We start from the raw sequence: 26,384 nt of genomic DNA on the forward strand, positions 1-26,384 counted from the left end.
ATCGGCATCGGCAAGATTCACCTCCTCCCGATCGGTAGATTTACTGGCTGAATCCAGCAGTGCCGTTATTATTACAGTATGGACTGTCGGCCCGGGAAACTCCGCACCTGGATCTGGAAAACGACAATGTTCGGAGGCTGCTGGTCAATGAAACGCTGGTACTGCCAAATCTTCATCTCTCCATATGGGGCCAATGAGACCCATCCTCTACGTGCGGGATCACCCATCCGTTACGCGTAGCCAATTTAGAATACGAGGTCCATCTGTGTACAGCACCACTCAGTAGACTTGAGTCCGGGAGGTTTGGACATTCGACAAGCAATGCGCCATGAAAGACAATATTTGTAGATAGCGTCGCTGTAGTACGAGATACGATGCATGTATGGTTGTACACGCTTCACATAGGACTACCTACAAGATCACATCCTCTCGATCATAGGGTGTGCTGCATGCATGCTACATTTTTTCAAGGGGAACTAATCCAACATTGCTTGGCTCATCCTCTGCCAAGACAATACGGAAGCTCGCACCAGCTCGTCCGGGATGCTGGTCTCTGCCTTCTCTTGCTCGCTAACCTCAAAACATTCATAGAGCATCGGTCCTGCAATCCATGCAAATGTGAGCTCTCGCGGCAACCTGAATTTCAACTAGAAAATCGGAGCTGACCTTCAAACCCTGTACTAAGAATCGCTTTGACGATTTCGCTGGTCCTGCCTGCACCCAGGCCATCTTGGCCTTGCACAAGCTTGCCTGTGCCACGACCAATGTGAGGAATCACTCGAGCACATCGGCACCATGTAAAACCGGTTCTGTAACCAGGTCCTTGATCTAAATGCCATTGATCAAACGGACTGCCGCACAGTAGCGCAGGACTAGGGCGCAGTACGTCCGATATCTCCACAAAGAATATTTTATCCGCGGGAAGGGCAGCGAGTCGCTGCAGAAGAGCAGCGACAGCCGGTTCGGTGAAGCCACGTCCAGAGGTAGGGTCAAATCCGTAGGCTGGTGCCAATGCACACTGCGCTGTGTCGATGCACAAACCCAGATTGGGATGATTCTGAATGATCCAATGTTGTCAGCACCGTCGTCAGCAGCATAGCTAGACCTCCCTCTAGGTTATCACAAAGCAAGGCACCCACAGCAGCCTTCACCACGTCCCATGTCGCTTCCCACTGGTTGTTTTTGGGCGCAAAATTCCAGGACTCGTACGCAATCTTGATACCCCGCTCTGCAGCTCTCTCGGCAATCCATCTGAGGTCCTCCACTGTCTTTTCGAAAGGCGCCACTGCTTCGTATTGATCGTTGACACCGATCTAGCCAGCGCACCTGCCGTGAGCTCCATGGCGATTCCTTCCACTGACATGAGTGAGAGGAAGGAACTCACTTGGCAGAATTCAAGACCTAGATGCTTGCAGAGCTCTATCCAGTGAACAGCCTTTTGCTTTCCTCGAGCCTCTCTTATACTACCTGCCGGCCAGCTATCGACTTGGCCGAGACATTGCAATGACCACATTTTGACGTCGTGCCTCGCAGCCAGAGCTTTGATCTGGGGCGCGTAACGATACAAAGTCTCCCAAGCCGCCTCCTCCCCTTCGCGCTGTTCGCCGTCTCCGTACGTCTCCGGATCTACATCTGGCCTGTTGGATCATAGGTCTGTTCAATCAGCCAGAGGACACGGGCGATCGTATTGATGTCACGACCTCACTCACACAGATTGCGGCTCTTTGTCCCTAACCCACCGAAAATATTCGGCAAAGGAAAATTCAGTGTGCTTCCATCCTCCTTTTTGCAGTGCCGCGAATTTCAGTTCCAAGGTGTGATTTGAATGAGAACCCAAGCATTGGATGCAATTCCCAACGGGAATGGACGATAAAAGCTGATCGGTGATTGTGACAGTCATCATGTGTGAAAGCTGTCAAAGTTTTTCAGTTCGTGTGTAGCTCTTTCCGGCTCAAACGCATAATCTGCATACCCGATTACAGAGGGCATACTGTAGCGGGTTACTTATAGCTGTCATGACACCCGTCAGGTTTTGTGGGAATCGACCGATGATCGGAAGATAGTGTAAGGGGTTGAACTGGAAACAGCCGACTCCGGCTCACGCGTCCCGTCAAAAGTGACGAGATAGCAAGCTATCTCTTTTTCGCTGTAGTCGACAGTTGGAGCGAATATATCTCTGTTCATCATACAAGAATTTACACATACAATCACGATCGTGTTCTAAATCACAATGAGTGCGAAATCTGTTGCACAAAAGTTGAGGCTAGCTGTTCTGGGTTGTGGACGAATGGGTCAGCGCCATGTCTACAATGTGAGTTATGCCCCGCTTAAAGTGGTAAAGGTTGGAGGGAAGGGCGCTTCCTTTTGCGATGCGACAAAATTGATGACATCTAATTGAAGATACAACACCTCACACCTCGAGCGGAAGTCATAGCCATTGCTGATCCCTCACCAACATCAGCACAATGGGCCAGAGCCAATTGGCCAGAGATTTCGTAAGCCGACCTTGCCAATGATGAATTTGATCGTAAAAACGGAGTTGAGCATTGCTTTCCAGCTATCACACCGATCCTTATGAAATCTTCAAACTCGAAAATATCGACGCGGTCGTCATATCGACAAGTACCGATACCCATGGACCGCTCACCTTAAAGGCGCTTGAAGCCAATATGGTGAGTCGTGCCGTTTCGATGATTCCCGTATTTTCAATGAAGCTGAAGGGATGTTCAGCACGTCCTTTTGGAAAAGCCCATCGATATCGATGTGGAAAAATCCCGCCCAATTGTGAAAGCTGCTGAATCCAAACCGGGACTGAAGGTTGCGATCGGCTTCGTCAGACGATGTAAGTGTTTTTCAGTTTGAGGAACACTGGTAGCGACAAGGCTAAATCATCGCGCTGACTAATCCTATACCAGATGACGCCGCTCTCAATCAACTACACGATCTCATTCTTTCAGGTACGCCTGGTAAACCCATGATCTTAAAATCAACCACCTGTGACGCCTACGATCCATCCGGTTATTTCGTCTCATACGCCAAGGCTTCTGGTGGAATCTTCATGGACTGCGGTATACACGACATCGATATGGCGCGTTGGCTATTGGGCATTGGCCAGCCTCAAGCTGCCCTGAGATCAGACAGATCTGGCCTGGAACCTAGCGCTCCTGATGCTTCGGGTCTCAGTGAATCACAAGCACCCCTGAGCTCGGCTTCTGCCCAGGTGAAGCGGGTATATGCGACAGGTATGATAGCCCGCCACCCAGAACTCAAGGAGCAGGACGATTGCGATCAAGCTCTGGGTGTAGTGGAATTTACCAACGGGACCTCCTGCACCCTGCACCTCAGTCGCAGTGGAATGAATGGTTACGAGAGCTCCGTCGACGTTTACTGCATGGAGCAGAAATTGAGTGTGGAGGTGAGGCGCGACATCACCCACAAAATTGCGAACAAGACGAGGTACATATGCTGATGTCAAAATCGATCCTTCGTAGACCCCTGTTACCAATCATGTCAAGATCGCAGATGGTCTAGGGAGACGATCCGAGGGATCGTGAGTTATCTTCGTTCTTAACGATCCGGGTGCCAAGTATCCCCTGACACCCATCATTAGGCCCAAGTATATTGAGCGGATGGGGGAAGCTTTCATAAGAGAGATGAATTCGTTTGTCGAGTGTTGCCTCGATGATAAACGTGAGTCACACGGTTGGATCATTATGTGATACGCTTTGGTCAGAAGAGATGCTCATGATCAAGTCGTAGCCGTCGCCACTTCACCTCGAGATGCGTTGGAAGCAGCTATCATCGCGAAAGCTCTAACGCAGTCTTACCGACTGGGAAGGGCGATAGACTTCGACCTCGAGGGCAATCCACTGCTATAGCCTCAAGAGTCATGCATGATGTATAATTCGTTGTAAACGATGTTGCCGCATGCGAGAAGTAAAAGAGAGCAAGCGCGAGTATGAATATTTTAGCTAGTTAACCGAGTCCCCGCAACATCATTTTGTACCCCAAAGACCTGAACAACCCAAGTTCTTCAGGCTAGCCTATCTTGAGCGGCTCTACGTGATAGCCCCACTGTCTTCTTGCTGCTTGCACTGCCTCCAATCAGCCGTCTTATTCTTGTACTAGGTGTGATTGACAAGAGATTCATTTCTCAGGAGATTAGACTTGATGTTGTAGGTAACGACGCTTTATATCTCGGAAACGATCTAGAGTAAAGACCCAGATAGCAGCCGAGCATCGACTTTATGTAGTGAATGTAGTGAAAGAGTCTGTGCTTTGCTCCCCGCTACACTCTGCGCGCTTGGTGCCTAGAACCGAAGATGAATCGATGGAGCCAAGTTGTTCCCGCAGCCGAGAAAGGCTGTTTTTGGGCAAAATTTGCGATAACGATATTTGCATAGATGATTTATTTCGAGAAAAAATTGTGAGGTATGCTGAACTCAAAAAGATAATAGTAGACGAAGCCATTTTATATGTTTTAAGCCCTCACGCGATCAAGTACTCGGTCCTACAAAGGGGCAGAGGGTTGGATAGTGACGTCTGAAATCAGATGAAGCAGTTGGCTGAAAATACGATTACACGCCATCATCTTTGAATTAGGGAGGTGACCTTCGCTAGCGCTAAAATTGGGCATGATCAGACACCTTCCACGTGAGCCGGTTCGAACATCTTCTTCTCGTCGAAATTCTCCACCGAACCTGAAACAGCTTCATGTCCAAGCATAAGTCGAAGGATTTCATGTTTCTGACGAAGTTCCTCTTGGGCGGTGTGGTTGTGAAAGATCCGATCCATATCTTCAAGCGTCAAACCCTTGGTCTCAGGGCACAACCAGATGGTCCAGATGAGGGACAGAAAAGCGAATGCCCCGAAGAAAATGAACGTTCCGTATCGAATGCTTTCAAGCATTGGAGGGGTAATGAGACCGACAATGAAGTTGAAAAACCAGTTGGCACAAGTGGTGATAGCGACTCCCTTAGCTCTTCGACTGGATGAGTGCACCTCGGCGGCTAGAGCAATGGCACATTAATGACCATTAAGGACCAAAAAGAATGGGAACTTACGCATGGCCCAAGGGACGGGAGCCCAACCGAGACCGAATGAGAACATGAAGAGGATCAACATTGCTACGCCCGCCCAAGCAGGTCCTTGGTGGTTGGCCCAGTCCCCGGAGTATTTTCCTGCAAATGGGTCAGTCTGTTAGAAACGGTGTGTAGCGTCTTCATGACACTCACCGATTAGACCAGCAACTGTGAAATGACAAGCAGCGTTGACGGCAGATCCGACAAGCAAAGGAGGTTTTCGTCCAATTCTATCAAGAAAGAAGAAGGCAGAGCAGGCGGCAACCATTTGCGCTACATTGAGAACACCACTCATGGTGAGCTGCATCTCGTAATCAAGACCCAATTGTTGGAAGAGAGTCGGAGAATAGTAAATGAGCTAGGGAATTCAAAGATTTAGCCGAGCACTTTACAATGGACTGACATCAAGATGTGACACTTACCGCGTTTATACCCTGCAGTTGTTGGAAGACCATCAACATGATCCCGATCATAGTCCTGTTGAGGACTCCCGGCTTGAACATATCCGCCCAAGAAGCCATTTCCAGCTTGAAGTCGTTGGCGAATCCGCCTGATTGCAATGTAGGGTGGGCGGAAACCCCAACTTCCCGCTGCTGGACAGCTTCAGCCCGAATGGTGATCCATTCAGCTTGAACGAGCGGACTGGTGGCTGGTAGTCTTCGAAGGCGAACCAATGCATGAAGGGCTTCTTGATCTCTCCCAACAGTGACCAGCCTCCTTGGTGAATAGGGCAATAACCACAATCCGATGACCAAAACGATGCCTATGGGTGATCGTTGACACTGTCAGTCATTATACACTACTATAGAAGTATGCCCCATGGCACTGCATTGCTCACAAGGTGCCACTTGAATGGTGAATGGGAGACGGAAACTCCAGCTGTCAACGATGTGTCGGGTGCCGTAAGTCTGAGATACATCGACCCTTCATCAGCGCCAGTCTATAACGTTGATTGTCTCGGCGGTTCCACAACCCGACACAGCAATGGCTCACTATGTAGAACATGACGACGATTCCGATGACGATACTGCATTCTTCAAGTGCGAGGAAAGCACCCCGCACGTTGGGCGGAGCAATTTCCGAGATATACATAGGAGCGGTCGAGGATAGAACTCCCACACCGACTCCTCCGATAAATCGTCCCACAACTAATTGAGCAAAGGAGAATGACGAGGCTTGCAGGATACTGTGTGCGGAAATGCGGTCAGCGGACTAAACGATGCGAGCGATAACTCGGCGCACCTTCCAACGATAAACCAAATCGCTCCGACCATAATTGTGCGTTTTCTCGAGATTCTGTCGGCGATAAAACCCGCTTGCATAGCCCCAAGGAAAGCACCTAGCTCCAGCAAAGCAGTCATGACACTGGCGTAGAAAGGATCAATCTGAAATCAGCTCTAAATCCTAAAGCCAGATTTCAGGTTTGATTGTGCGTCGCTTACCCTTTGTTCAGTCCAGCGGCAGAGGTGACCGTGCTGTCAGTTTCTGGGAAGGCACCAAGGAATTGAGGAATGGTGAGGACGATAGACAGGATACCTTGATCGAAGCCGAAAAGAAGACCACCCATACACGCGGAGAAAGCGGCAGCAAAGACGATGGGGCTGGCGAAAACATCTTTCAAGCCTTTACCACCGATGGCGTCAGCCAAAGCTTGCGAGTCTTCGACGTATGTGATCGTGTCGGGGTGCAGTTCGATACCGAACGAAGAAAGCACCGGAATGTGCTCCCGATCGGGTGCATGAGTCTTGACCATCTTGTTGCAGAACGCTACTTGGCGCTGATTGTAACCTGCAGTTGAATTGGAGATTTGAGATTGTGCTTGTGCTTGTGCTTGTAGTTGCAGGCTGCGTTATAGAGATGGATTGGAGTTGTGAGTAGAACCATTTGGAATTGAGTCTACCTAGCTGTTATATAGTCTCGACCGTGACCATAAAGCAGCAGCTGATTTGTCGCCCATTAAGATTCATCGGCACATTAATCTAGAAGGGGAGAAGAGGGGGATCCGTCACTCAAACACCATGCCCCGCATGCAGATCTTATCGGGTGAAAGAGCCCCACAGATCGGGGGATTATCAAAGTGATCGAGCATATATTCCCCTTGATCTGAGTGATGGTCATGTGAGATCTCGTTCTCTGATAGTCAAGAGAATCAGGTACGTCTTGGCCCTCCCACGGACCGTTGGAAGATTTGCCGGGCCGTCTTTCTAGTTCGGGCATTTTCCAGGTCGTCGCTTGGGGATCACTTGATAACGGCAAAATGCGGTTGATCGCATTTCCACGAGCGACGGTATCAATCATTGGCTGCTGCTGGATGTGAAGATTCAGCCGATCTAGCAGCCGCGACGGACCATCAACCCAGAGCAATGTAGCTGGAGCAGATCCGTCATCGGTGACTGAGCAACGTCCTCTCCTGAGCCGGCTCCTCCAACCAACACTGCTCACTCAGAAGACAACACTGCTCCGGAAACAAGCCTGCTCAGAGGCAACGCTTGACTCGATTGCCAGCGTGGCCTTGAGGCATTGATAGCTGCTGGTATTCAGATCACCTCCAGGTCATTGCAGCCCGAAAAGAAGAAGTGAAGCAGCAGAAATTGCATCTCTCATTACTCATATCTATCATAATCAGCGTTGTTTCAGTCTCAGTACAGAGTATTTGGCCCCAGAACGTTGTTGAAAGAAAAAAATGATAATTATCAAGGTCAAAGCGTCTGAATTATATGATCAATATCTATCCCTGTGTCCCATGGCGGATTTACTTCTTTCCCTCTCCCTCTTCTTCGCAGTCGAGAAGATACTGTCCCCATCACTCTGTAGACCCACATGACCCACTGGTTTAGCTGACGCATTTGATGGTCGTCTAGTCGTCCCTCCGCCTCCACCACCCCCTGCAGACCTCATAGACCAGGCTCTGATCGAAGGTGTCTGAGATCGTGCGGGTGTCTTGGGGACGTTCGGATGATCGTGATGATGATGATGTCCCACAAGATGTTTCCCATCGCAGCAGGCTAAGCAGTGCCAGTGAAGCGGACGAGTCAGTCAGCACCAATCCTCGTACCGTACTGGAAAAGCCTAAAACTCACCTCGGACATTCTCAAGACCTTCAAAGCTCTCATCCATCTCATCCACATCATCACGCATGACCATGTCGAAATCATCTGGATCCGCTATCGGAGCGCCCTTGTACGTGCCCTTGTATCGATGTCCCCCATGTATCGTATCTGGTACTTGGTGTCTTCGCATGTACTCGTGAGCAGCGGTTCCATTTCTCTTGCCCATAGTCGAGCCAGATCGGACATTCGACATCGCCGAAGACGATCTGACTGCTCGAGGGGTGATGTTATTGATGGAATGCCTTTCTGAGCCGAAGGATCGAAGCGACATGGGTGATTTGGCTTGAGAAGGTTGTATCCTGCCTTGTTCGTCTGGAACGATCGATGACAGGCCGCTACGAGACGTATTGTGCTTCATGCTTGATTCCGCCAAGTGAGTCGTACTGTTTGCCGCGTTCTGCTGCTGTAGCAAGAATTGCAGAGCCTGAAGCAGAAACACGTTAGTTCATATGGCAGTAGGGGTAGAAGGCTCAAATTGCCACTCACAGACATCCACAAGTCATGTCGCTCTTTGTTCTCAGCAGTAAATTGTATTTCTCTGCCCGGCGTAGCGACGACGATACTCTTGTTGAACAATCCAGGAGGCTGGATGTTGGGATCTTCAATCGCTTTCACGCTAGAGATGAAGACTGCGATGGTAAACAAATCATCAGTTTCGCTCGATATGACACACCATCAAGGAAGCTGAAGGGGACTAACCAGACTTGGCAGAAGACTCCGACACTCTGCTTGATCCTGGATCTTCCGAACTCCAATATAGCGTCTTTGTATAAGGATGCACCCAGAAGAATCTCCTGTGTCTATTTGAGGATTGTCCTTTACCGACAGTCCTTCGAGTGTACTTGTAAAGGTATTCACCGATCATCGTTTGAGTTATCGCATGAATGGTTGAAGGATCAGTCGATCCATGAGTAGGTTGTTGAGCAGCCTGCTGAGGAACCGTTCCCGCATAGCTGTCGAATGATGACAATGAGGGGTTTCTATCGTGCATATTGCCTCCAATTTGGTCTTGTCCAGATATACTGGAGGAAGCACTTGCGTATCCTGAAGAAGATATGACCTTGGTAGCTTTTCGCTTGACACTCTCCCGGGATTTGAGCCAAGACAGATTGTGTTCTTTTCCACCGGGAGTAGAATGAGCGGAATGCGAAGGCACTCTGAAAGATGCTTTGGAGGCTTGCCGAGAAGCTGTAGCTGGCGGAGGCATGTCTCCGTAATTATGAGAAGCCCGGACGGCAGCTGCAGAGGAAGAAGGTGCAGTGCGCGAGCCGTGTCTGTTGATGCTCATTTGCAGGGTTGGCGTCGTAGCTCGTTGCATGAAGTCTTCGGGAGGCGGTGACATCGGTCGGGGAGGTGGACCAGTAGACATCTTCTTGACTCCTGTGTTAGGGGGAGGAGGCATATCAGGTGGAGGAGGCAGAGAAATTGTAGGGGGTCTAGTCCTGTCTGGCGCAACTGAGCCAGTGGGAGAAGAAGGTGGCAGCCCATCGATACTGGCGGAAGCCAAATCCCTGCTCTGTGGCAGACCAGCAGTATGGAGGTTTTCATTCGAGATGCGGCGACTGCCTCGATTGCCGAGAACACCAGGTGCTGGAGGAGCTTTGAGGAAATCGTAGTTTGCGCCCGGCGAGACTCGGAAAAGAGATATATCTGCCGGAGGAGCGAGAGGTGACGCTGGTGTAGAGGGCAGAGGTCCGGTCTGCATACTCGAGTCAGATTGGTCGGCTTTCAGCTGCGAGACCGGCACTTCGACAATCTTCTCGATCGTAACGATCTTCTCAACAGGAACTTCGATAGTCTTGGTCACTGTGATGACCTTTTCCACGGGAACTTCGACAACCTTCTCCACTTCGACAATCTTGTCGACCGGTACTTCTACTATCTTCTCGACTTCGACAATCCTCTCAACAGGTACTTCGACCAATCTTTCCACTTCCACAACCTTTTCTACAATCTTCTCTACCTCGACAGGCACCTCGACCGTCTTCTCCACAACCTTCTCGACCACCTTCTCAACTTCCACCGGGACCTCTACGATCTTCTCGACAATCCTCTCAACGATCTTCTCGATCTCAACCGGGACTTCGATCCGCTTCTCAACGATCTTTTCGACTTCAACCGGAATTTCAACCCTCTTCTCGACTTCGACAGGTACTTCGACGATCTTTTCGACGATCTTTTCTACCTCTACAGGAACCTCGACCCGCTTCTCGACCTCAACTTCTCTAATCACTTCCACAATTTTCTCAACAATCTTCTCCACTTCCACCTCCTTGATTACCTCTACCTCTTTAGGCACTTCCACGACCTTCTCCACAATCTTCTCAACTTCGACAATCTTGATCACTTCCACGATCTTCTCCACTGGCTTCTCGACCTCCACGACCCGCTCGACGACCTTCTCCACGTCCACATTGACAGGTCGGTCAACTATTTTCTCCACTTCCACGATCTTTTCGACGATCTTTTCTACCTCTACAATCTTGGGCACCTCAACTATCTTCTCGACAATCTTCTCCACTTCTACTTCCTTGATGACTTCCACAGGCTTTTCAATCGTGACTATCTTTTCCTCGATCTTAGGTACTTCCACTATCTTCTCAACTTCGACGATTCGATCGACGGGCTTCTCGACTTCAACGATCTTCTCCTTGATTACTTCTACGATCTTTTCTACGGGGACTTCGACGATCTTTTCGACCTCCTTCTCAACAATCTTCTCGACTTCCACAATCTTGGGTACCTCCACAATCTTTTCGACCTCGACAATTTTCTCGACTTCAACAATCTTGTCCACGGGTACTTCAACGATCTTCTCGACTACCACCTCGACCCGCTTCTCGACCTCAACAATCTTGTCTACTGGGACTTCCACGATTCTCTCCACTTGAATTTCGATGATCTTTTCGACAGGGACCTCAATCCGTTTCTCAACTTCGACAATCTTTTCCACTTCAACAATTTTCTCGACGGGGACCTCAACGATTTTCTCAACTTCGATGATCTTGTCGACCTCGACTATCTTCTCCACTTCCACAGGCACTTCAACGATCTTTTCCACTTCAACGATCTTTTCAACTTCCACTATCTTTTCAACCTCGACCGGTACCTCGACGATCTTCTGGATCTCTACAATCCGTTCAACCGGGACTTCCACAATCTTCTCCACTTCCACTATCTTTTCAACTGGAACTTCAACGATCTTTTCCACCGGTATCTCGACAATTCTGTCTACTGGGACTTCAACAATTTTCTCGATGATCCTGTCCCTGCTCGCCATCTTATGAGCCTGTTTAGCAGCTGACCATCCACCGGCTGCTCCTGCCATACCAACTCCTGAGATCTTGAGTCCTCGCATCGTGTGTTCTCTTTCCCGTTCTTGATCGGAATCCGAGTCGGCAGAAGACTCATTCGAATTTTGCCATTCTTGTCCAGTCTGATAAGCCTCTGTGTCCGTTGGCAGCTCGCTGTGCGACTGAGAAGGTGTAAGAGTACCGACAGTCTCTCGAGCATCTTCATAGTCATTTTCGGTCTCCGTCTCGTCACCTGTAGTGGTCGACAGACCATCGTCCATCGACGAAGACCTCGTGAAGACGTTGGCGAGACGACTTGGCATTGGCAGCGCCACGGTCTTCTTGGTGGGCGTCGCATCGCCTCCTTGAGCCGGTGTCGATGTCGCTCCATACTCTTCGGCATTTTCGTCGAATGAATTTCTCTTAGGAGTTTGTAAAGCCCATTCTGCGATAGAAGCGTTTGACGCGGCTGTAGTGGTGACAGGGGGTACGGATGCGCGCAGAGTGTCTGTATTTTGGGAAGAAGGCACAATGATCTTTTCTGGTTCCCAGTCATCCGTCATCATAGCCGCATCGACATATTCAGTCTGCGGGGAAGCAATTTGAGTGCCGATCTCATCTGCAAGAGCACCACCGGTAGGAGCGAGGAAACTGGTTTGTTGACCCAAACTGTCTGAGGACCGATTTGATAGGGTCGGCGAATTGAAGGATTCTTTTGAGCGATTTTGACCGAAGATCCTTCCAAGAGCTTCGCCGCCTGGAGACCCTGGGGTCGAAGGCGCCGGACTGCCTGACATGCCTCTGATACGAAGTAAGTCAGGGGTACCCGAGCTAGCAGAGTTGAAGCTCTTGTCTCCTGGTGTACCTGTGAGACCGGTGACAGCACGATTGAATCCGAGTTTGCGACCGATACTAGCCGCAATACCACGGCCCCTTCCACCCCGTCGTCCTCGCACAGATCCTCTTCCACGTCCAGAAGCTCCGATGGTCCCCTCATCATCTTCCCAGTCTGCTCCGGGTCGTGTGCCGAATTCGTCAACACTTCGATTAGACACGTCGCTAATTGATCGGACTCTCGGATTATCAACCCTGAGCGCTTCGATCTCCCGTTGTGCCTTGGCAAGCTCGTCCCGTAGTTTGTCGATCTCGTTTGAATACATCTCACCGAGCGGAGATCGAGGGAAAGGTTTGGAAGGAGTAGGATTAGGCGAGTCGAAATCGGATTCGTAGAGCTGAGAGGGAGATAGAGCTTGATCGTGATCGTCGAAGCCTGGTCCACGTTTAGTCGGTGAGGTGTTGCCTTTTCCTCCGGCAGCGAAGACATCGTCGTCTTCTTCTTCGACCCCGTTTGGTCCCAGCATGCCGGGACTGGCACTCATACTGTTGGATAATCGTCCTCGACCACCGCTGACCCTTCGCAATCTTTCGCCATTAAGTTCCGTGAGAAGGTCACTCTTGTCCCGTTGCAGACCAGCGGTTGTCTTCCTAGCTTGAGCCATGTCGGTTTCGTGTTTGACCTTGAGATCCTCTACCAATTGAGCGTTCTTCTCTGCATCCGTCTTGTAGGCCTCAGCAGCTTCTCTGGCAGATACGAGGGTCTTGGTGAGTCGACTTTGCTCAGCATTGGATTTCGTGAATTGCTCTTGGACATCCGCGAGTGATGTTCGCAATTCCTGCAAATTGACTTCAAGATTCCAGTTTTCCTCCTTGTACCGCTCTGTGTGTGCGTTCATGGTGTGAGCGATCTTCCCTAACATTCCAAGCAGATGCAAAGGCTACACGCACCAACACTGGTCTCTGCAATTCTGACTGCATTAAGAATGCTTTGTTTCTCCCCTTCCCAGTTCTCTTTTTCTTCCGAAAATTTCTCCAAAGCTCGGTCCCGTTCACTCAGCAACGCTTGGAGTCGCCTCACTTCCACCAAGAGATTCTGACCGATCTCTGTCGCGAACTCCATATCCAATGTTCGATGTTGAGCGTTCCTCTGACGGCGAGTCAGTGTACTTGGGGCGGTATCTTGAGCGCCCTTCGTAGGCGAGGAGATGGCTATCGAGGGTCCCTCCAGCTCAGAGGACTTTTTCGTGTGTTAGCAAAGCATTCATGCTAGATGGTTTAGAAACGCTCACCTTCCCACCTAGTCCACGCATCATGTCTTCGTTCTGGTCCTCCCAAGCTCTCATAGCTTGATCTAGCTCTTGTAGCTTTTCCTTGGTATCCTCTCGAATCTCTTCTCCATCGCTCTCATCAGCGTCTTCAAATTCCCTTATCCTGCCTTCAAGATCCTGCTGCTGCTTCAATATTTCTTGTCCCATCGTACCTAGCGTTTGCAGCTGGGCCGACTTCTGCTCCAATAGCGAACGAAGGTGCTGCCTGAGATCTTGACCAGTCATCTCCTGACGTCTTTGCGGCTTCTGTGGCGAAGGTGTCCGAGCCATGGAGGCGATCGAGCGAGAGGAAGGGGGTGCAGGAATAGGGTTCATGAGGTTGGGACGGGAACGTTGTCGAGGCAAGTTGCCCCCTAATGGAGGAGGTGCGAAAGGGTCGTCCATGGCTGAGATTGCCCGAAGGCAGAGTGATAATATGAAGAGCTCTAAAATTGCTTTCCTGTAAGCGACCGACAGTCATCAGACGAGGGAAGAGTGGTATGGCATACCTAATGTTTTTGTTCACCGCTGCCTGATGTAATGGTCTCGAGCCGTATATCCAGGCGAAGTGACTATTCTTTGGTTTGGCATCAGCCAGGATTTCGCTGGGAAGAAGATCAAGCCAAAATGACAGGGGAATGGCAGACTCGCAGGTCAATCAACTAGTCTGTGTTTCTCAGGAGCTCGGACCACTTGGATGATGCGTTGATTGTGCATGCGGGGTGTGGTTGGTCAACGATGTATGATCGTACTCACAATATACGATTGAATCCACTTTAGCCTTATACCTTGCTTTCTCAGGTAGTCCTGTGTCTTTTCCTCCTCACTTACCTTGTCGACCTTCGATGCGTTGATATACGAAGAAGACATGGACATGAACATCTTTTGATTGTTTGTTGATTTGTTTTTGCGCTTTCGTTACCCGATTCCGGTCAAACCGCGACCACGCGTCTCATTAAGGTAAACTGAATTACGTAAGGACGTCAGTCTCGGTGGCAAACGCGACTGATGTTGTGACGAAAACAAAAATCCGACAAAAGAAGAAGATGATGTCAACCATTCACCTTTTATCTTCTCGTCAGACGTGCAATTATTTATCTTGATCACCTCTTACCATCTCTGCTCACCTTCTCAGGAGACAAGATGCTACGGCAGCTTGTATAGACGCCGAACCCCATCTTGATGCTTCTTGTGTAAGATCGCCTCGAGTAGTAGCCGCATACAAACAGCTTCGCCATGGCAGTAGGAGCTCTCTCCTTTGCGCTCCCAAGCTCGACACCTGCCGAGAGACCATACACCAATCTCATAAACTCAACGCAAGTATGTGTTGTCAGCTGGCAGGAGTACTAAGATTCTCAGCTGACAAGCATTGGCCGTTACAGTTTGCGAGGAACAACTTCCGACCCAGAAAACGAGAATGGAGAAGGACTGTTTCACCGCAGGAAACACCCGGGGCTTTGAAGAGGAATTTGAAGGAGTGTAAGCTTCGAAGTGAGCTCCTCGAGGCTTTCATGCTGATAGCTGACGATACTGCCCAGACTGGGGCCATGATGATTTCCGACACCCTCAACTCGAGATATGTACCGATGCAATGAGAGGATGCGATCTAATCGTTGTAGCGCCAACTGGTCTAGGCAAATCGTAAGTGTCTGTCACCGTCATATGATCCAGAGATCTTCCTTCACGACTGTGGCTCAAGAGTTGCACAGAACTGCACGGCTGAATCGTCCATCCATAGATTGTGCTTCCAGCTCCCCGCAATCACGATTGAACACGGAGTCACCATAGTCGTGGTACCCCTTATATCCCTGATGGAGGATCAGATCAAGCATGTACTCGAGAAAGGCATCAAAGCTGCTATGCTCAATGAAAATACCCCAGATCACGAACTGAAAGAGGTACGCAGACTTCTTCCTTCCTGACTGGCTAGACAAAACTGCTGACATTCGCTCAGATCCGGCGTCAAATGTCCTTGGGGCATCCTGAGATACGCTTACTCTACGTCACGCCTGAGAGCCTTTTCAGTCTTAGGCATAAGACCATGTTCGATAGAGCTTACAGACAGAAGCAGATGGTCCGACTTGTAGTGGATGAGGTGAGTTCCACATCAAGTCTGCTTTCAAGTAAGAAGCTAATGCAGATCTCACGCGAAGGCACATGTGATCTCAGTAGGTAGTCTTGATCCTCTATTCCGGCTTTTGCTGACCCATAAACTTTCCAGGAATGGGGTTTAGATTTTCGACCTGTGAGTCCGCGACATACATGGTTTGTTCGTTTGCGCCTAGATTACTGACCCATCGTCAATAGAAATATCGAGAATTGGGTAATTTCCTCAAGGAATACCAGGGCATTCCCGTTACTGTTAGTCTTCCTTTTCTTGTAATAGGCATGTCCTAATACCTATGTACCAGGCATTGACCGCTTCGGCAACCCAAGAAGTACGAACAGACATCATTCGAAGCTTAGGTATAAAGAAGGGTTATGGGCAATGGGTCGAACCGTTCAACCGATCTAACCTGTTCTACGAGGTAAGCCTCCCTTTATACTATCGAATACCTCGCATCAGCTGACAGTCCGCCAGGTTCGCTATCAAGGAAGAGGAGATGCAGACTATGACGAGGATCTTGGGAATCAAAAAAGCACAGTCGAGGACATCGCCGACTGGATCAAGGCTTATAAGCCAGTGGCAAAAGCTAGAAACGAGGCTAACGGAATCTTTATTCCTGCTGTATTGGGCATTGTGTATTGCCGCAAAGTGAAAGATGTAAGTATTTTCTAGTTTGGGCAATCTCATGGTATACATGAGCTGACTGTGCTTCAGTGTCAAGATGTTGCGGCTTTTTTGCGAGACGAGGGCATTAAGGCACAACCGTACTACAAGGCTCTCCAGGCTACGAATCCGGGAACACTAGCTGCTTGGAACGCAGGGCGAATCGAATGTATAGTGGCTACCATCGCTTTCGGAATGGTAAGCGCGCTTCGAAAATGTGCTGGCCGGTGTCCTGATCCGCGACTTTAGGGGATTGATCAACCGAATGTACGATATGTCATTCACTACGATATGCCGAAGGGTTTTGAGGGTCAGTGAAACAACACTCTATAGATTCGCTCTCAAAAGCTGAACGAATTATAGGCTTTTATCAGGAAACAGGTAGAGCGGGACGAGATAGACACGTAAGTGACCGACTGCTTCCTGACATCTAAGCACACCACGGCTGACCTTACTTCTGTTCAGATCTCTCATTGCCTGATCTTTTATTGTCAGTAGGCGATCTGCCGACACCGTCTGGGTATCAACAGCTGACACGCCTTTTAGCTCGAGAGGATGCCAAAAAAGTTCGATGGAATCACGAGATGAACGAGCGAAAGAGGAAGAAGACGACGGAAGAAGAGAACCCCGAAGACACCTTGTCCCCCGTCAATAGTTTCAAAGCCGTATGTCCCACACGGCCGCGCACACTGTCTCGCTCAGCTACTTAGCTGACAGGAGCTACAGTTGCAGCACTTTCTTGAAAACACCACTCAGTGCCGACATATCGGTATATGCAAGTATTTTGGGGAGAAAATCGATCTTCGAGATCCGACAGTCAGGCTCGCCTATTGTCAAGGCATGTGTGATGTGAGTGCATATCGTTGAAACACCGATTGAATCATGCTCATAGATGTTTCACCGTTCCTTACAGGTATGCGAGAACAACAAGACTGTTCGCGTTAAGGCTCTTCAGCTGTCAGAAACGGTCGACATTGCCTCGCAACCTGAGGAACGACCTGAAATACTGCCACCTGAACCTTCACGAGATCCGTTGGATGTCATCTCAGAGGAAGATTCAGTCGCCGACTCGCTCATACAGCTCGGTCAGAGATCCGACGGCTTCGACTTAAGCGATACCGATGATTTTACCGTGCCTCCGGCCCCACCAGACCTCACCCCGGGTTTCCCCCAAGAGACGTTATTCATACCAGTCTCACCCAGTTCGTTGCCCCCGACGCCCACCATCCAGCATGCTCCACCTCAGCTGGTTGCCTCCTTCGCTCCCCATGCGTCACCTGCCAACGACAGTTCCCATCTATCAATCATTTCGGTCTCTTCATCCGATCGCAGTCCTCTCGTACCAGCCAGCACGAAGCCGTCAACATCTTCTTCAACGACGTCAAGCTCCAAGTCAAGCAATAACCGACCACACATGCCCGTCTCCCTCACACCCGTCTTAGTGCGGGATCTGTCTGCCGAGGCTCTGAGACCGGCTTCAGAAAGGGTATTCCAGCCTATCAGACATCGAGACGTCTCTCAAGTAACACCCCGCCGCATTATATCTCATAATGCCGTAGCTGGACCTGGGCCAACGACCATGATCAACGCGCAAAACCGTCGAAGCGGATCTCGCCATACTTCACCTGTGAAACGAAGACGACCTGAGGACAAAGCCGAAGAGATGATCACTCCTGTGAGAGGAGTGAAATACATAGATGACTCCGAAGAAGGGACCGGATTGGAATTGAAGTTGACGAGAGAGCAACGCATCAAAGCGGAAAAGCTATTGAAGTCTGTCGAGCCAGCGAAAGGTCACGGGCCGTATGCATGTTACAATCAGAGTGAGTATCCGTGCTCGCCTCAATCGGATGTAGGTAAGCTAAGGCTACGGCCTGCATAGCACCTACGGCGAGTAAGGTCAGGAAAATAGCTTCTTCCAGAACGGTTTTCAAGCCTCCGATGGCTAGATCGCCAAGTAAAATACGCTGCGACCTGATCCAGGTGAGCTGGGTTGACGTATGGTCATACAATGATGGCAAAGCTAATATCACTTGTGCAACGTAGAAGACCGCCAGAGAGGACGCGGTAAAGGAGATGACGGACGCATTGATGGCGTGTCTGGCGAAGGGAGATCTGGCGAGGAAGCTGTTGAAAGGCTGGGGTAGGGACGAGAAAGGTCCGCATAGGTATGTGAAATCGGCTTGAATAGATGATTATGCAAAGGGATTGAGTGAAGCTGATTGTGGATCGACGTGTAGGGGCCGACTGATTGTCGGGGTAGCCAGATCTCTCGAGCATGGTAAGCTGTCGTAGTCCCAGAATTCGACAGGATACATTAGCTGACAGGGAAAGGTAGAGATTGCCGATATGTCAAGAAACGATCCAGCAGCTTACAGTGCGTATGAGCATCATCGAATGCTTCTGGACTTTTGATCCAAGCGATTCGAGTTTATGCTGATTGATGAAAATGTGACTTTGTCAGAGGGTCGTATACGAGAATTCAAACAGGCCACTAAAGCTCTCAGATCGTCTGAAGCGGTGAATATCATTTCGAAAGGGAAATTGGATGAGTTGGATGATGGGAATCCTGCAGCGGCTCATTTGAGGGCTATCGAGGGATGTGTGAAAAGTTGGAAGGAGGAAGCGTACTAGGGTTTTAAGCCATCAAGCAAGACACGATAAGACTTGTGTCACCATCTTTAATTGTTCGAATGTCGAACGTGACTTCTCTTGATATTCTCAGCTGAAGCATCTATTCAAGAAGAGCAATAGAAGATATCTTGTTGTATCCCTAGCTTTCCCAGGTAACTTTGTAGGTGTGAAATCAAGCAGCACTAGCCAATCTAATAAGCATGTGTGTCATGCCATATCATGTCATGTCAAGTGAAGTTGTCATATCATGTCCAACACATCGGAAAATTGACACAGGGTATTCTGCAGTGATATACGATATATGAGATTCGATGATGCATGTTCAGGACATACTTGAGCGGGTGTATCGACATCAACATCAACATCATCGACATTGGGCCGAAATTACCATTACCACTTCTCGGGACCTATCAATATCGACAGTCGACGGTGTATTCATGCTTTACTCATTCCCAAATTCTTTTTGATCCCTATTTCCAAGCCTTAAAACCTGGTCCTATCAAATGGTGTGCATCCGGTCCTTCTTATCCTTATTCTTTTTATATCCCTTCATCCCGAAGATCATCCCATAATAACCCAAAAGAATCGCTGCGAAACAACCTACGATCGCCGCGCCTATATACCCTGATTGGTCGTTTGCCTGGGTTGGGTGAGGGGTGAGGGGTGAGGGGTGAGGGATCAGAACGAGATAAAGGACACATTAGCGTGCTTTGTTCTATCGGGATGTACCTCTCCTCCCGCACATTCGACTTGATGGAGCCGAGAAAATGGAGGCAGAGATCAATCATTGGTTGAGAAAGCTGAAATGTGATTCTCTTCCGAATTTTGGACGAGGACGAGGACGAGGACGAGGGCGAGGGCGAGGGCGAGGACAGGAAAGGTTCTGAATCGACTGGACTCACCCTGAACCAAGCTCTCCACCAACTACCCGCCAATCCACCTCCATCCGGATCTTCAGCTGCTTCAGTGCATTTGGCGCAGTTCTCGCCGATAAGTCCCATCATGGTGATTAGGGAGATACTATTGCACGACAAAATCCAGTCTAGTATCAGCACTGGTATCATTATCAATATTGATCGAATTCGACTCACCTTAAAGCGACAACGATAGACATGAGGGTCAAGATGATGGACAGATTCGACATGGTGGCTGTTTTCACTCTCATAATTCTCTCCTGCCTATAATCTACCTCTCTTGCTTCTTCTCCCGATTCTGAATTCCGTTCAGCGGCATCAACGTCCATCGCATCGTGGTCCCGTCGATGGAGAGTGGGCAGTCCATCGAAAGGTGATTGAGATTGAGATTTACTAGCTGATGAATTTAGTCTTTCTCGGTCTTCTCGTTCTAAAGCTTCGAACTCATTGCTTCCTGTCCTCTCGTTCAGATTGGCACTCACACCCGCAGCTGAATTAGGGCTCGCGCGCTCATGAACAAGACGGTGAGGTTGGGCGTCATCTTGGATTGGCAGCGTAGTGACGACTGTCTCCTCCTCAAGGGTGATCGGCCGCTTGGGATCAGGTTGTACATCTTGAAGTAACGATAATTTGCCCTCGGGAGAATCTGTCGAAGGCGTAGCGTAGGCGTACAGCATGAGAATGGAATCGAGTGAGTCGACAAGGGACATTCCTGCGGTGAACTGATGAGACACACGCGTTTGTCAATGTCCGTGTCATTCTTCCTGTCTGTCAAATTTTCAGAGTGTTCAGGTACTCACCAAGAACTACACAATCCGATAGAGCGACGACAACGACGACACCATAATCAGCTCATTCTGGTCAAGCTCTGCTCATTCTCAATTGCGTAAGGAAAGAGGGCGAAGAGGAATCGCTTACAGGCAGGATAACGATTTTACCATGACTAATCTCTTTGCCATTCGGACCTCTTTGAGCGATGGCTGAGATAGCCAACAAAGCGATCGACGAGGCGGTATCGAATCCTGTTGAGGCGATAAATAGATCAACTCTGAACCAATCAGCGACTCCAGTCCTTAATCCCCTCTTGGGATTAATCGGAAGAAACGATCTATCTAATGGCAGAATGGACGAAATGTGGTTTCGAGTGACAAGGACTCACCAAAGCCGAACAATATTCCAACAGGATACATCTTCCAACTCCTATCGACAGCCCGTAGGACAGGTCGGATGATCCGCACCATACATCCACCCCCGTATACCTTATTTGCATTGACATCGGCATCGTCTTCGAGAGGTAGACCGGCATCTTGTCTGCGCTTGATAGCTCGTCGCTGGCGGATAGTGATGATTAAGAAGTAGATGTTGATACATGCTATGAGGAATAGGAATGAGGAAGAGACGGATGCTCCGATGATCCCGCCTACAGATCCAACTTCTGTGACCCAGGAAAAGGGGATCAGCCGTGAGCGACATCGTGAGAGCTACTTGCGAGGGAAGTGAGAGATACGAAATAGGGAACATACTGTCTAGTTTATCGTAGATATCCACACTACAAGATTTGATTAGTCAAGCCCATGAAGATACAGGTTCTATTGTATTCTTGTATTCTGTTGGGCAACGCACCTAATAGCGATAGCTACATTGACTACAATGACAATTGTAGAATGCCCAAGCGAGAAGAACAGACCTGTAACCAAACTATTAGTACGATTCAGTCTTCTGATAAGGGAAGTTTGGAAGGTCAAGTAAGAACAACTCACCACACGTTATAGGCAATTGACCTAGACTGACCAATTGTCTTGTAGCATTATCTATCGCTGATATATGATCTGCATCGAGACCGTGTCGAAGGCCGATTGTCTATCGACATCCCATTCAGTCTCAGCGGTTGGCTAGTGATCAGGTGATTGACTGATTGATTGAATGAGGTCGAATGTAAAAGTAAGGGCAGAATCGGTAGACCTTAACTCACCCATGCTAGTAAAGCTAATCCAAGTAACCCATCTGCTTCTTTAAAACATATCCCAGCAGCGATCCAGCAAACGGCGTTGGCAAGTAGCTCGCCTGCTATCAGCAGGATCGCTCGACCGAGTAAAGTGAATCTCCTAGGTGTTCCGTCGGGGTGTTTGGCCCAGGAAGGTATTATCCTTGTGGCCTTAAGCTTCATCCTGGTCTCGACTTCGATAATCGAAAATCCAACAAATCGTCACGTCGATTCACGACGAGCTGAGCGACTCGTATGATATAGAAGGAAGAGCTCAAATGACTGTCGAGCTTCTGTCAGCCATAATTATGAGGATATGAGGATGCATCTTGATTGATCCATCAATGAGCCCTAACTAACGTTGATGCTTCTTGGCTAAATTTGTTATCAGCTAGCTAGTGATCGGTTACGGTTAGATCCCATGAGTTGCGCCCAGGAACCAATCAAACATCAATCATATATGCTACAAGCGTTTAACCGGTAGCTTAAGATAAACGCGCACGGGCGGACGATCTACACCTGGCAAAGATAACGATTTTGAGCACCGTGGGAAGAAAGCTAGCCGAATGGAGTTGAAACGCTTCTCCGCTTCATAACATCCCCTTCGAGCGTATGAGCGTACAGTGCAAGTCGTGACTTGTTGCTTGATCCCGCTTGGATATGAGTTGAGCGATCGATATAACACTCAGCACAATCCGAAGCCGAAGCGGACAAACAGTCAGCCCACGGCAGATAGGGGCAGGACCTTGTGAGCCAAGATGCCTCCTTTGCAATTCTGGAAGCCAGGAACGGCTGCTCCAGGTAAGCTCAAGCCTCAATCCGATCACTTTCTTCTGTAAAACCAGGCATGTGATACACTAACATGTTCATGCGCAAGTATAGGGAGCTCACTGGATCGTGATAACGAAGCGGAAGGCTCACTCTTGCCTGGAATATCATCTCGGAACCAACATCTGTCCCTGGAGGTTCAACGCAAGAGATTACCGATCTACAAGCATCGTGAAAAACTCTTGTGGTGCGTCGAGAAGTATAGGGTGGTCATCGTAGTAGGACAGACGGGATGTGGAAAATCAACTCGTAAGTAGAACCCATTTCAGCTGATTGATGATGTGCCTGGAAATGTACTCCATGCTTGAGTCAAGCTGATGCAAGGCCCAATTTGATATGATCTACAGAAATACCTCAATACTTGCACGAGGCAGGATGGACTTCCCAGAATCACGTTGTGGCTTGTACCCAGCCAAGGAGGGTGGCTGCTACGAGCGTAGCGACCAGGGTAGCGGAAGAAGTGGGATCAGTTCTTGGTGATGAAGTGAGCTGTGTTCTGCACACTCAATTAAGGAAGCACCAGCTGATGAACATCTGACATAGGTCGGATATAGTATACGATTCGAAGACCTGTCGTCGCCCACCAGAACAAGGATAAAATACTTGACGGATGGGATGCTATTCCGCGAGACGATGCTGGATCCGTTACTGAGCAAGTATAGCGTGATCATGGTGAGCTTTCCATCCTAGTGCTTCGATTCCAAATCAAGCTGATTCTATGTGGTTGCAGATTGACGAGGCGCACGAAAGAGGTGCATATACGGATCTGCTACTGGGGTTGCTGAAAAAGTGAGACCGTGATCCTTGATATACGGACCGAGCTTATCGCATCTTCAGGATCATGAGGAAGAGACCCGAATTGAGGGTCATCATCTCTTCGGCTACAATCGATGCGTACGTGCAGAAATTGACCAAACTAAAACCTCATCTAGCTGACACGGGAGTCGCGCCATAGGGAGGACTTCTTGGAATATTTCAACAGTAATGCCGATGGGTCTGATCGATCACAAGATGACGCTATCAGTGAGTCAGCTTGAGGGTCTCACGCTGTGCTGGCTTAAGCTGATCAAGCCTCATAGTCGTCAGCTTGGAAGGAAGGATGTTCCCCGTGGAAGTATGTTATCTGAAAGAACCATGTTCGGATTATGCGGAAGCTGCGGTGCAGACTGTATTCGATATACATATGAAGGTGAGCAGACACTCCTGCAGCAGATCCTGTCAGAAATATAATTCTGAAGGTCCCGTGTCACAGGAACCGGCTGGAGATATACTTGTGTTTCTCACTGGGCGAGAAGAAATCGATCAGGTGATACAAGAGGTATCAGATAGGATACAGACGTGAGTCTCAACATGTGCCGACCCATCGCATCCCTGACTAATGCGTCGATGATCAACGCGCTGATTTCTGTCATTCCATGTAGATTACCGAAATCTGCGCCGCAGATCCTGGCTTTGCCGCTGTACGCCACTCTCCCACCGGAAGAACAAGCCTTGATATTTGATCCTCCACCGCGAGATACGCGAAAGGTGATTTTCTCGACCAACATCGCCGAAGCGAGTGTCACCATAGACGGTATCAAATATGTGGTTGATTCGGGATATGTGAAGGTGAGCAAAAGAAGATTCATTGGTATTAGTGCAGTTGCTTCGCGGTGATCGCAAGCTGATCGAAGCTTCACTTAACCAGCTGAAAACCTTCAATCCTAAGACATCGATGGATGTCCTTTCCATCGTGCCGTGCTCTTTAGCTTCCGCGAACCAGAGAGCAGGTCGAGCAGGTCGAACGTCCCCGGGCAAATGTTATAGACTGTACCCTTCGAGTGTACTACCTATACATAACGACCAATCACCTATGACTGTCACGACTCCCCCTGAGTTGACTCGGTCAGATATTTCGTTGTATCTCCTGCAGCTGAAGGCGCTGGGTATCGATAATTTGGTCAAGTTCGATTTCATGTCGCCACCTCCGTCCAAAATGATGGTTCGCGCACTGGAATTCCTTTATTGCCTCAAAGCATTGGACGATGAGGGACGCTTGACGAGACCTCTGGGAGAGAGGATGGCGGAAGTGCCTCTGGATCCGATGATGGCTGCTATCGTGTGTTCTTTTCCATCCTGATTGAAAGGTTGAAAAGCAGCACGCAGGAAGCTAATGTCTGGTCTCTGGTATAGCTGCTAAATTCGCACGAGTTCAGATGTGGAGAAGAAATCTTGACTATAGCTGCCATGACTTCGGTGCAGGTGAGCCATATGATCGTCTCCCTAAATTTGAAGATCGCGCTCAGCTGACTCTGTGGACTCGTAGAACGTTTTCAACATGTCAGAAGGCGGTACGAAGGGCATGATGTCCGACTTGGAACGACGGAAATTCACAGCGGAAGAAGGAGTGAGCTGATTTATTATGCCACCCCTTGGATGAAAAGCTGACGTGATGACTCGATATAGGACCATCTGACTCTTTTGAGTGGTAAGCTGAGCGTGAATGCACTCGGCAATCAGGTAGCTCATTTTCTCTCGTCTATAGCGTACAACGCGTTCACTCGGTACGGCCAAAACAATAAGTCGTGGTGCGGCAACCATCGTCTGAACCACAAAGCTCTTTCGCGGGCAATGTCAATCAGGAAACAGTTGAAGAAGTACCTCGATAGATTTAATATCCCAATTGTCAGTTGCGAAGGCGATGCCAAGCGATTGAGGCGATGTCTCGTAACAGGGTATTTCAAGGTTAGCTCCGTTCCCATAAATAATACTGCTCGGACGGACTGTCAACTGATTTTGGGGGATTGAATTCGCAGAATGCCGCTCGGATGATGCCTGATGGGACATATAGAAGCGCAAGGGAAGGAGCGGTGAGTCATCACTGCTATGCCATGCCTTTCCCTTTCGAGTCGAGACCATTGTAAACTTGAATTCACAGGCAATAGTTCTGTGTCTGACGCCGATGCTGACGATGAATACCAAATGGTTTGATCCTCCCCTCCCCAGATCTTACATGTACACCCTTCTTCTGTGATGTTTACCAGACAACCCTCGACGGGATGGGTGATATATCATGAAGTGGTGGAGACTACCAAGAGCTTCATGAGGGATTTGACTGTGATAGAGGAAGATTGGCTTGTCGAGCTAGCGTGAGTTCAGCCGTGCGCTTTACTTCATCTCTGCCTGAACTTTCATACCCAATTGTATCCGCGCAAAGTCCAAGACAAAGCTAATTGCGTTTATGGGTTACTTATCCTCGTGCTTGTAATCACAGACCGCATTTCTATGAGTTTAAGGGTGGTGGATTGAAGAAGCATTTTTAGATCGAGGAGAGGAACGTCATCTCTGAGGCGATTCGGGCGAGATCTTGGCATTGAATTTCACGCGCTCTGTTGTATGCATATACTTAACTGCGTGAGCAACCTGACTTGAAAAACGAAAAACGTCTGAGCAAGCATTTGAGTGTTTAGTCGCAGTATCTTTGTTGCAGGACTGGATGTCTAAAGTGATGACATCATCATTTGTACGGCGTCTGCTTCGAAGAAGGAAAAGTTCCTGTAACTAGTCAATCAAATTGGTCGGTGGTTGTCAAACGATTAAGACCCATGATAACTTTTGTGAATCATCACTTTCTGCCGCTCGAAGTT

The 26,384-nt window shown here is 49.0% G+C and overlaps 7 protein-coding genes across 7 annotated transcripts; 3 read left to right on the forward strand and 4 right to left on the reverse strand.

Annotated features, from left to right (window-relative positions):
• Nucleotides 1-476: 476 nt before the first annotated feature.
• Nucleotides 477-1,900, reverse strand: I303_103843 (uncharacterized protein; the record flags this gene model as incomplete). The annotated part of the gene is made up of 5 exons (XM_018407176.1): nt 477-601; nt 667-1,057; nt 1,140-1,313; nt 1,385-1,637; nt 1,710-1,900. 5 exons carry the CDS (start codon nt 1,898-1,900, stop codon nt 477-479), a joined length of 1,134 nt encoding a protein of 377 aa, XP_018263984.1.
• A 330-nt stretch (nt 1,901-2,230) lies between these two features.
• On the forward strand, nt 2,231-3,878 carry I303_103844 (uncharacterized protein; the record flags this gene model as incomplete). Its single annotated transcript, XM_018407177.1, has 8 exons — nt 2,231-2,311; nt 2,401-2,495; nt 2,558-2,672; nt 2,731-2,842; nt 2,916-3,415; nt 3,492-3,550; nt 3,611-3,690; nt 3,760-3,878. 8 exons carry the CDS (start codon nt 2,231-2,233, stop codon nt 3,876-3,878), a joined length of 1,161 nt encoding a protein of 386 aa, XP_018263985.1.
• Nucleotides 3,879-4,638: 760 nt separating this feature from the next.
• On the reverse strand, nt 4,639-6,834 carry I303_103845 (uncharacterized protein; the record flags this gene model as incomplete). Its single annotated transcript, XM_018407178.1, has 8 exons — nt 4,639-5,009; nt 5,064-5,180; nt 5,235-5,439; nt 5,504-5,844; nt 5,920-5,989; nt 6,075-6,267; nt 6,324-6,446; nt 6,524-6,834. 8 exons carry the CDS (start codon nt 6,832-6,834, stop codon nt 4,639-4,641), a joined length of 1,731 nt encoding a protein of 576 aa, XP_018263986.1.
• A 968-nt stretch (nt 6,835-7,802) lies between these two features.
• On the reverse strand, nt 7,803-14,033 carry I303_103846 (uncharacterized protein; the record flags this gene model as incomplete). Its single annotated transcript, XM_018407179.1, has 6 exons — nt 7,803-8,086; nt 8,162-8,615; nt 8,678-8,820; nt 8,891-13,201; nt 13,270-13,558; nt 13,611-14,033. 6 exons carry the CDS (start codon nt 14,031-14,033, stop codon nt 7,803-7,805), a joined length of 5,904 nt encoding a protein of 1,967 aa, XP_018263987.1.
• An 831-nt stretch (nt 14,034-14,864) lies between these two features.
• I303_103847 (uncharacterized protein) lies at nt 14,865-19,032 on the forward strand (the record flags this gene model as incomplete). The annotated part of the gene is made up of 21 exons (XM_065968858.1): nt 14,865-14,948; nt 15,011-15,107; nt 15,167-15,269; nt 15,367-15,526; nt 15,583-15,723; nt 15,850-15,873; nt 15,936-15,989; nt 16,040-16,156; nt 16,210-16,392; nt 16,450-16,596; nt 16,648-16,708; nt 16,762-16,802; nt 16,864-16,888; nt 16,945-17,063; nt 17,125-17,247; nt 17,312-18,221; nt 18,281-18,381; nt 18,445-18,566; nt 18,639-18,679; nt 18,737-18,775; nt 18,863-19,032. 21 exons carry the CDS (start codon nt 14,865-14,867, stop codon nt 19,030-19,032), a joined length of 2,862 nt encoding a protein of 953 aa, XP_065824930.1.
• A 499-nt stretch (nt 19,033-19,531) lies between these two features.
• Nucleotides 19,532-22,113, reverse strand: I303_103848 (uncharacterized protein; the record flags this gene model as incomplete). Its single annotated transcript, XM_065968859.1, has 9 exons — nt 19,532-19,672; nt 19,935-20,052; nt 20,124-20,668; nt 20,865-20,968; nt 21,106-21,381; nt 21,470-21,495; nt 21,570-21,633; nt 21,707-21,806; nt 21,919-22,113. 9 exons carry the CDS (start codon nt 22,111-22,113, stop codon nt 19,532-19,534), a joined length of 1,569 nt encoding a protein of 522 aa, XP_065824931.1.
• Nucleotides 22,114-22,688: 575 nt separating this feature from the next.
• Nucleotides 22,689-26,060, forward strand: I303_103849 (uncharacterized protein; the record flags this gene model as incomplete). Its single annotated transcript, XM_018407182.1, has 18 exons — nt 22,689-22,731; nt 22,813-23,007; nt 23,106-23,242; nt 23,302-23,430; nt 23,489-23,547; nt 23,596-23,652; nt 23,714-23,781; nt 23,838-23,947; nt 24,011-24,096; nt 24,180-24,366; nt 24,446-24,856; nt 24,931-24,999; nt 25,064-25,144; nt 25,204-25,225; nt 25,283-25,482; nt 25,554-25,607; nt 25,744-25,886; nt 26,012-26,060. The coding sequence occupies 18 exons, from the start codon at nt 22,689-22,691 to the stop codon at nt 26,058-26,060; spliced, it is 2,100 nt and encodes a 699-aa protein (XP_018263990.1).
• Nucleotides 26,061-26,384: the final 324 nt, after the last annotated feature.

This window comes from Kwoniella dejecticola, chromosome 4, assembly GCF_000512565.2.
Source record: "Kwoniella dejecticola CBS 10117 chromosome 4, complete sequence".
Taxonomy (NCBI): Eukaryota; Fungi; Basidiomycota; class Tremellomycetes; order Tremellales; family Cryptococcaceae; genus Kwoniella; species Kwoniella dejecticola.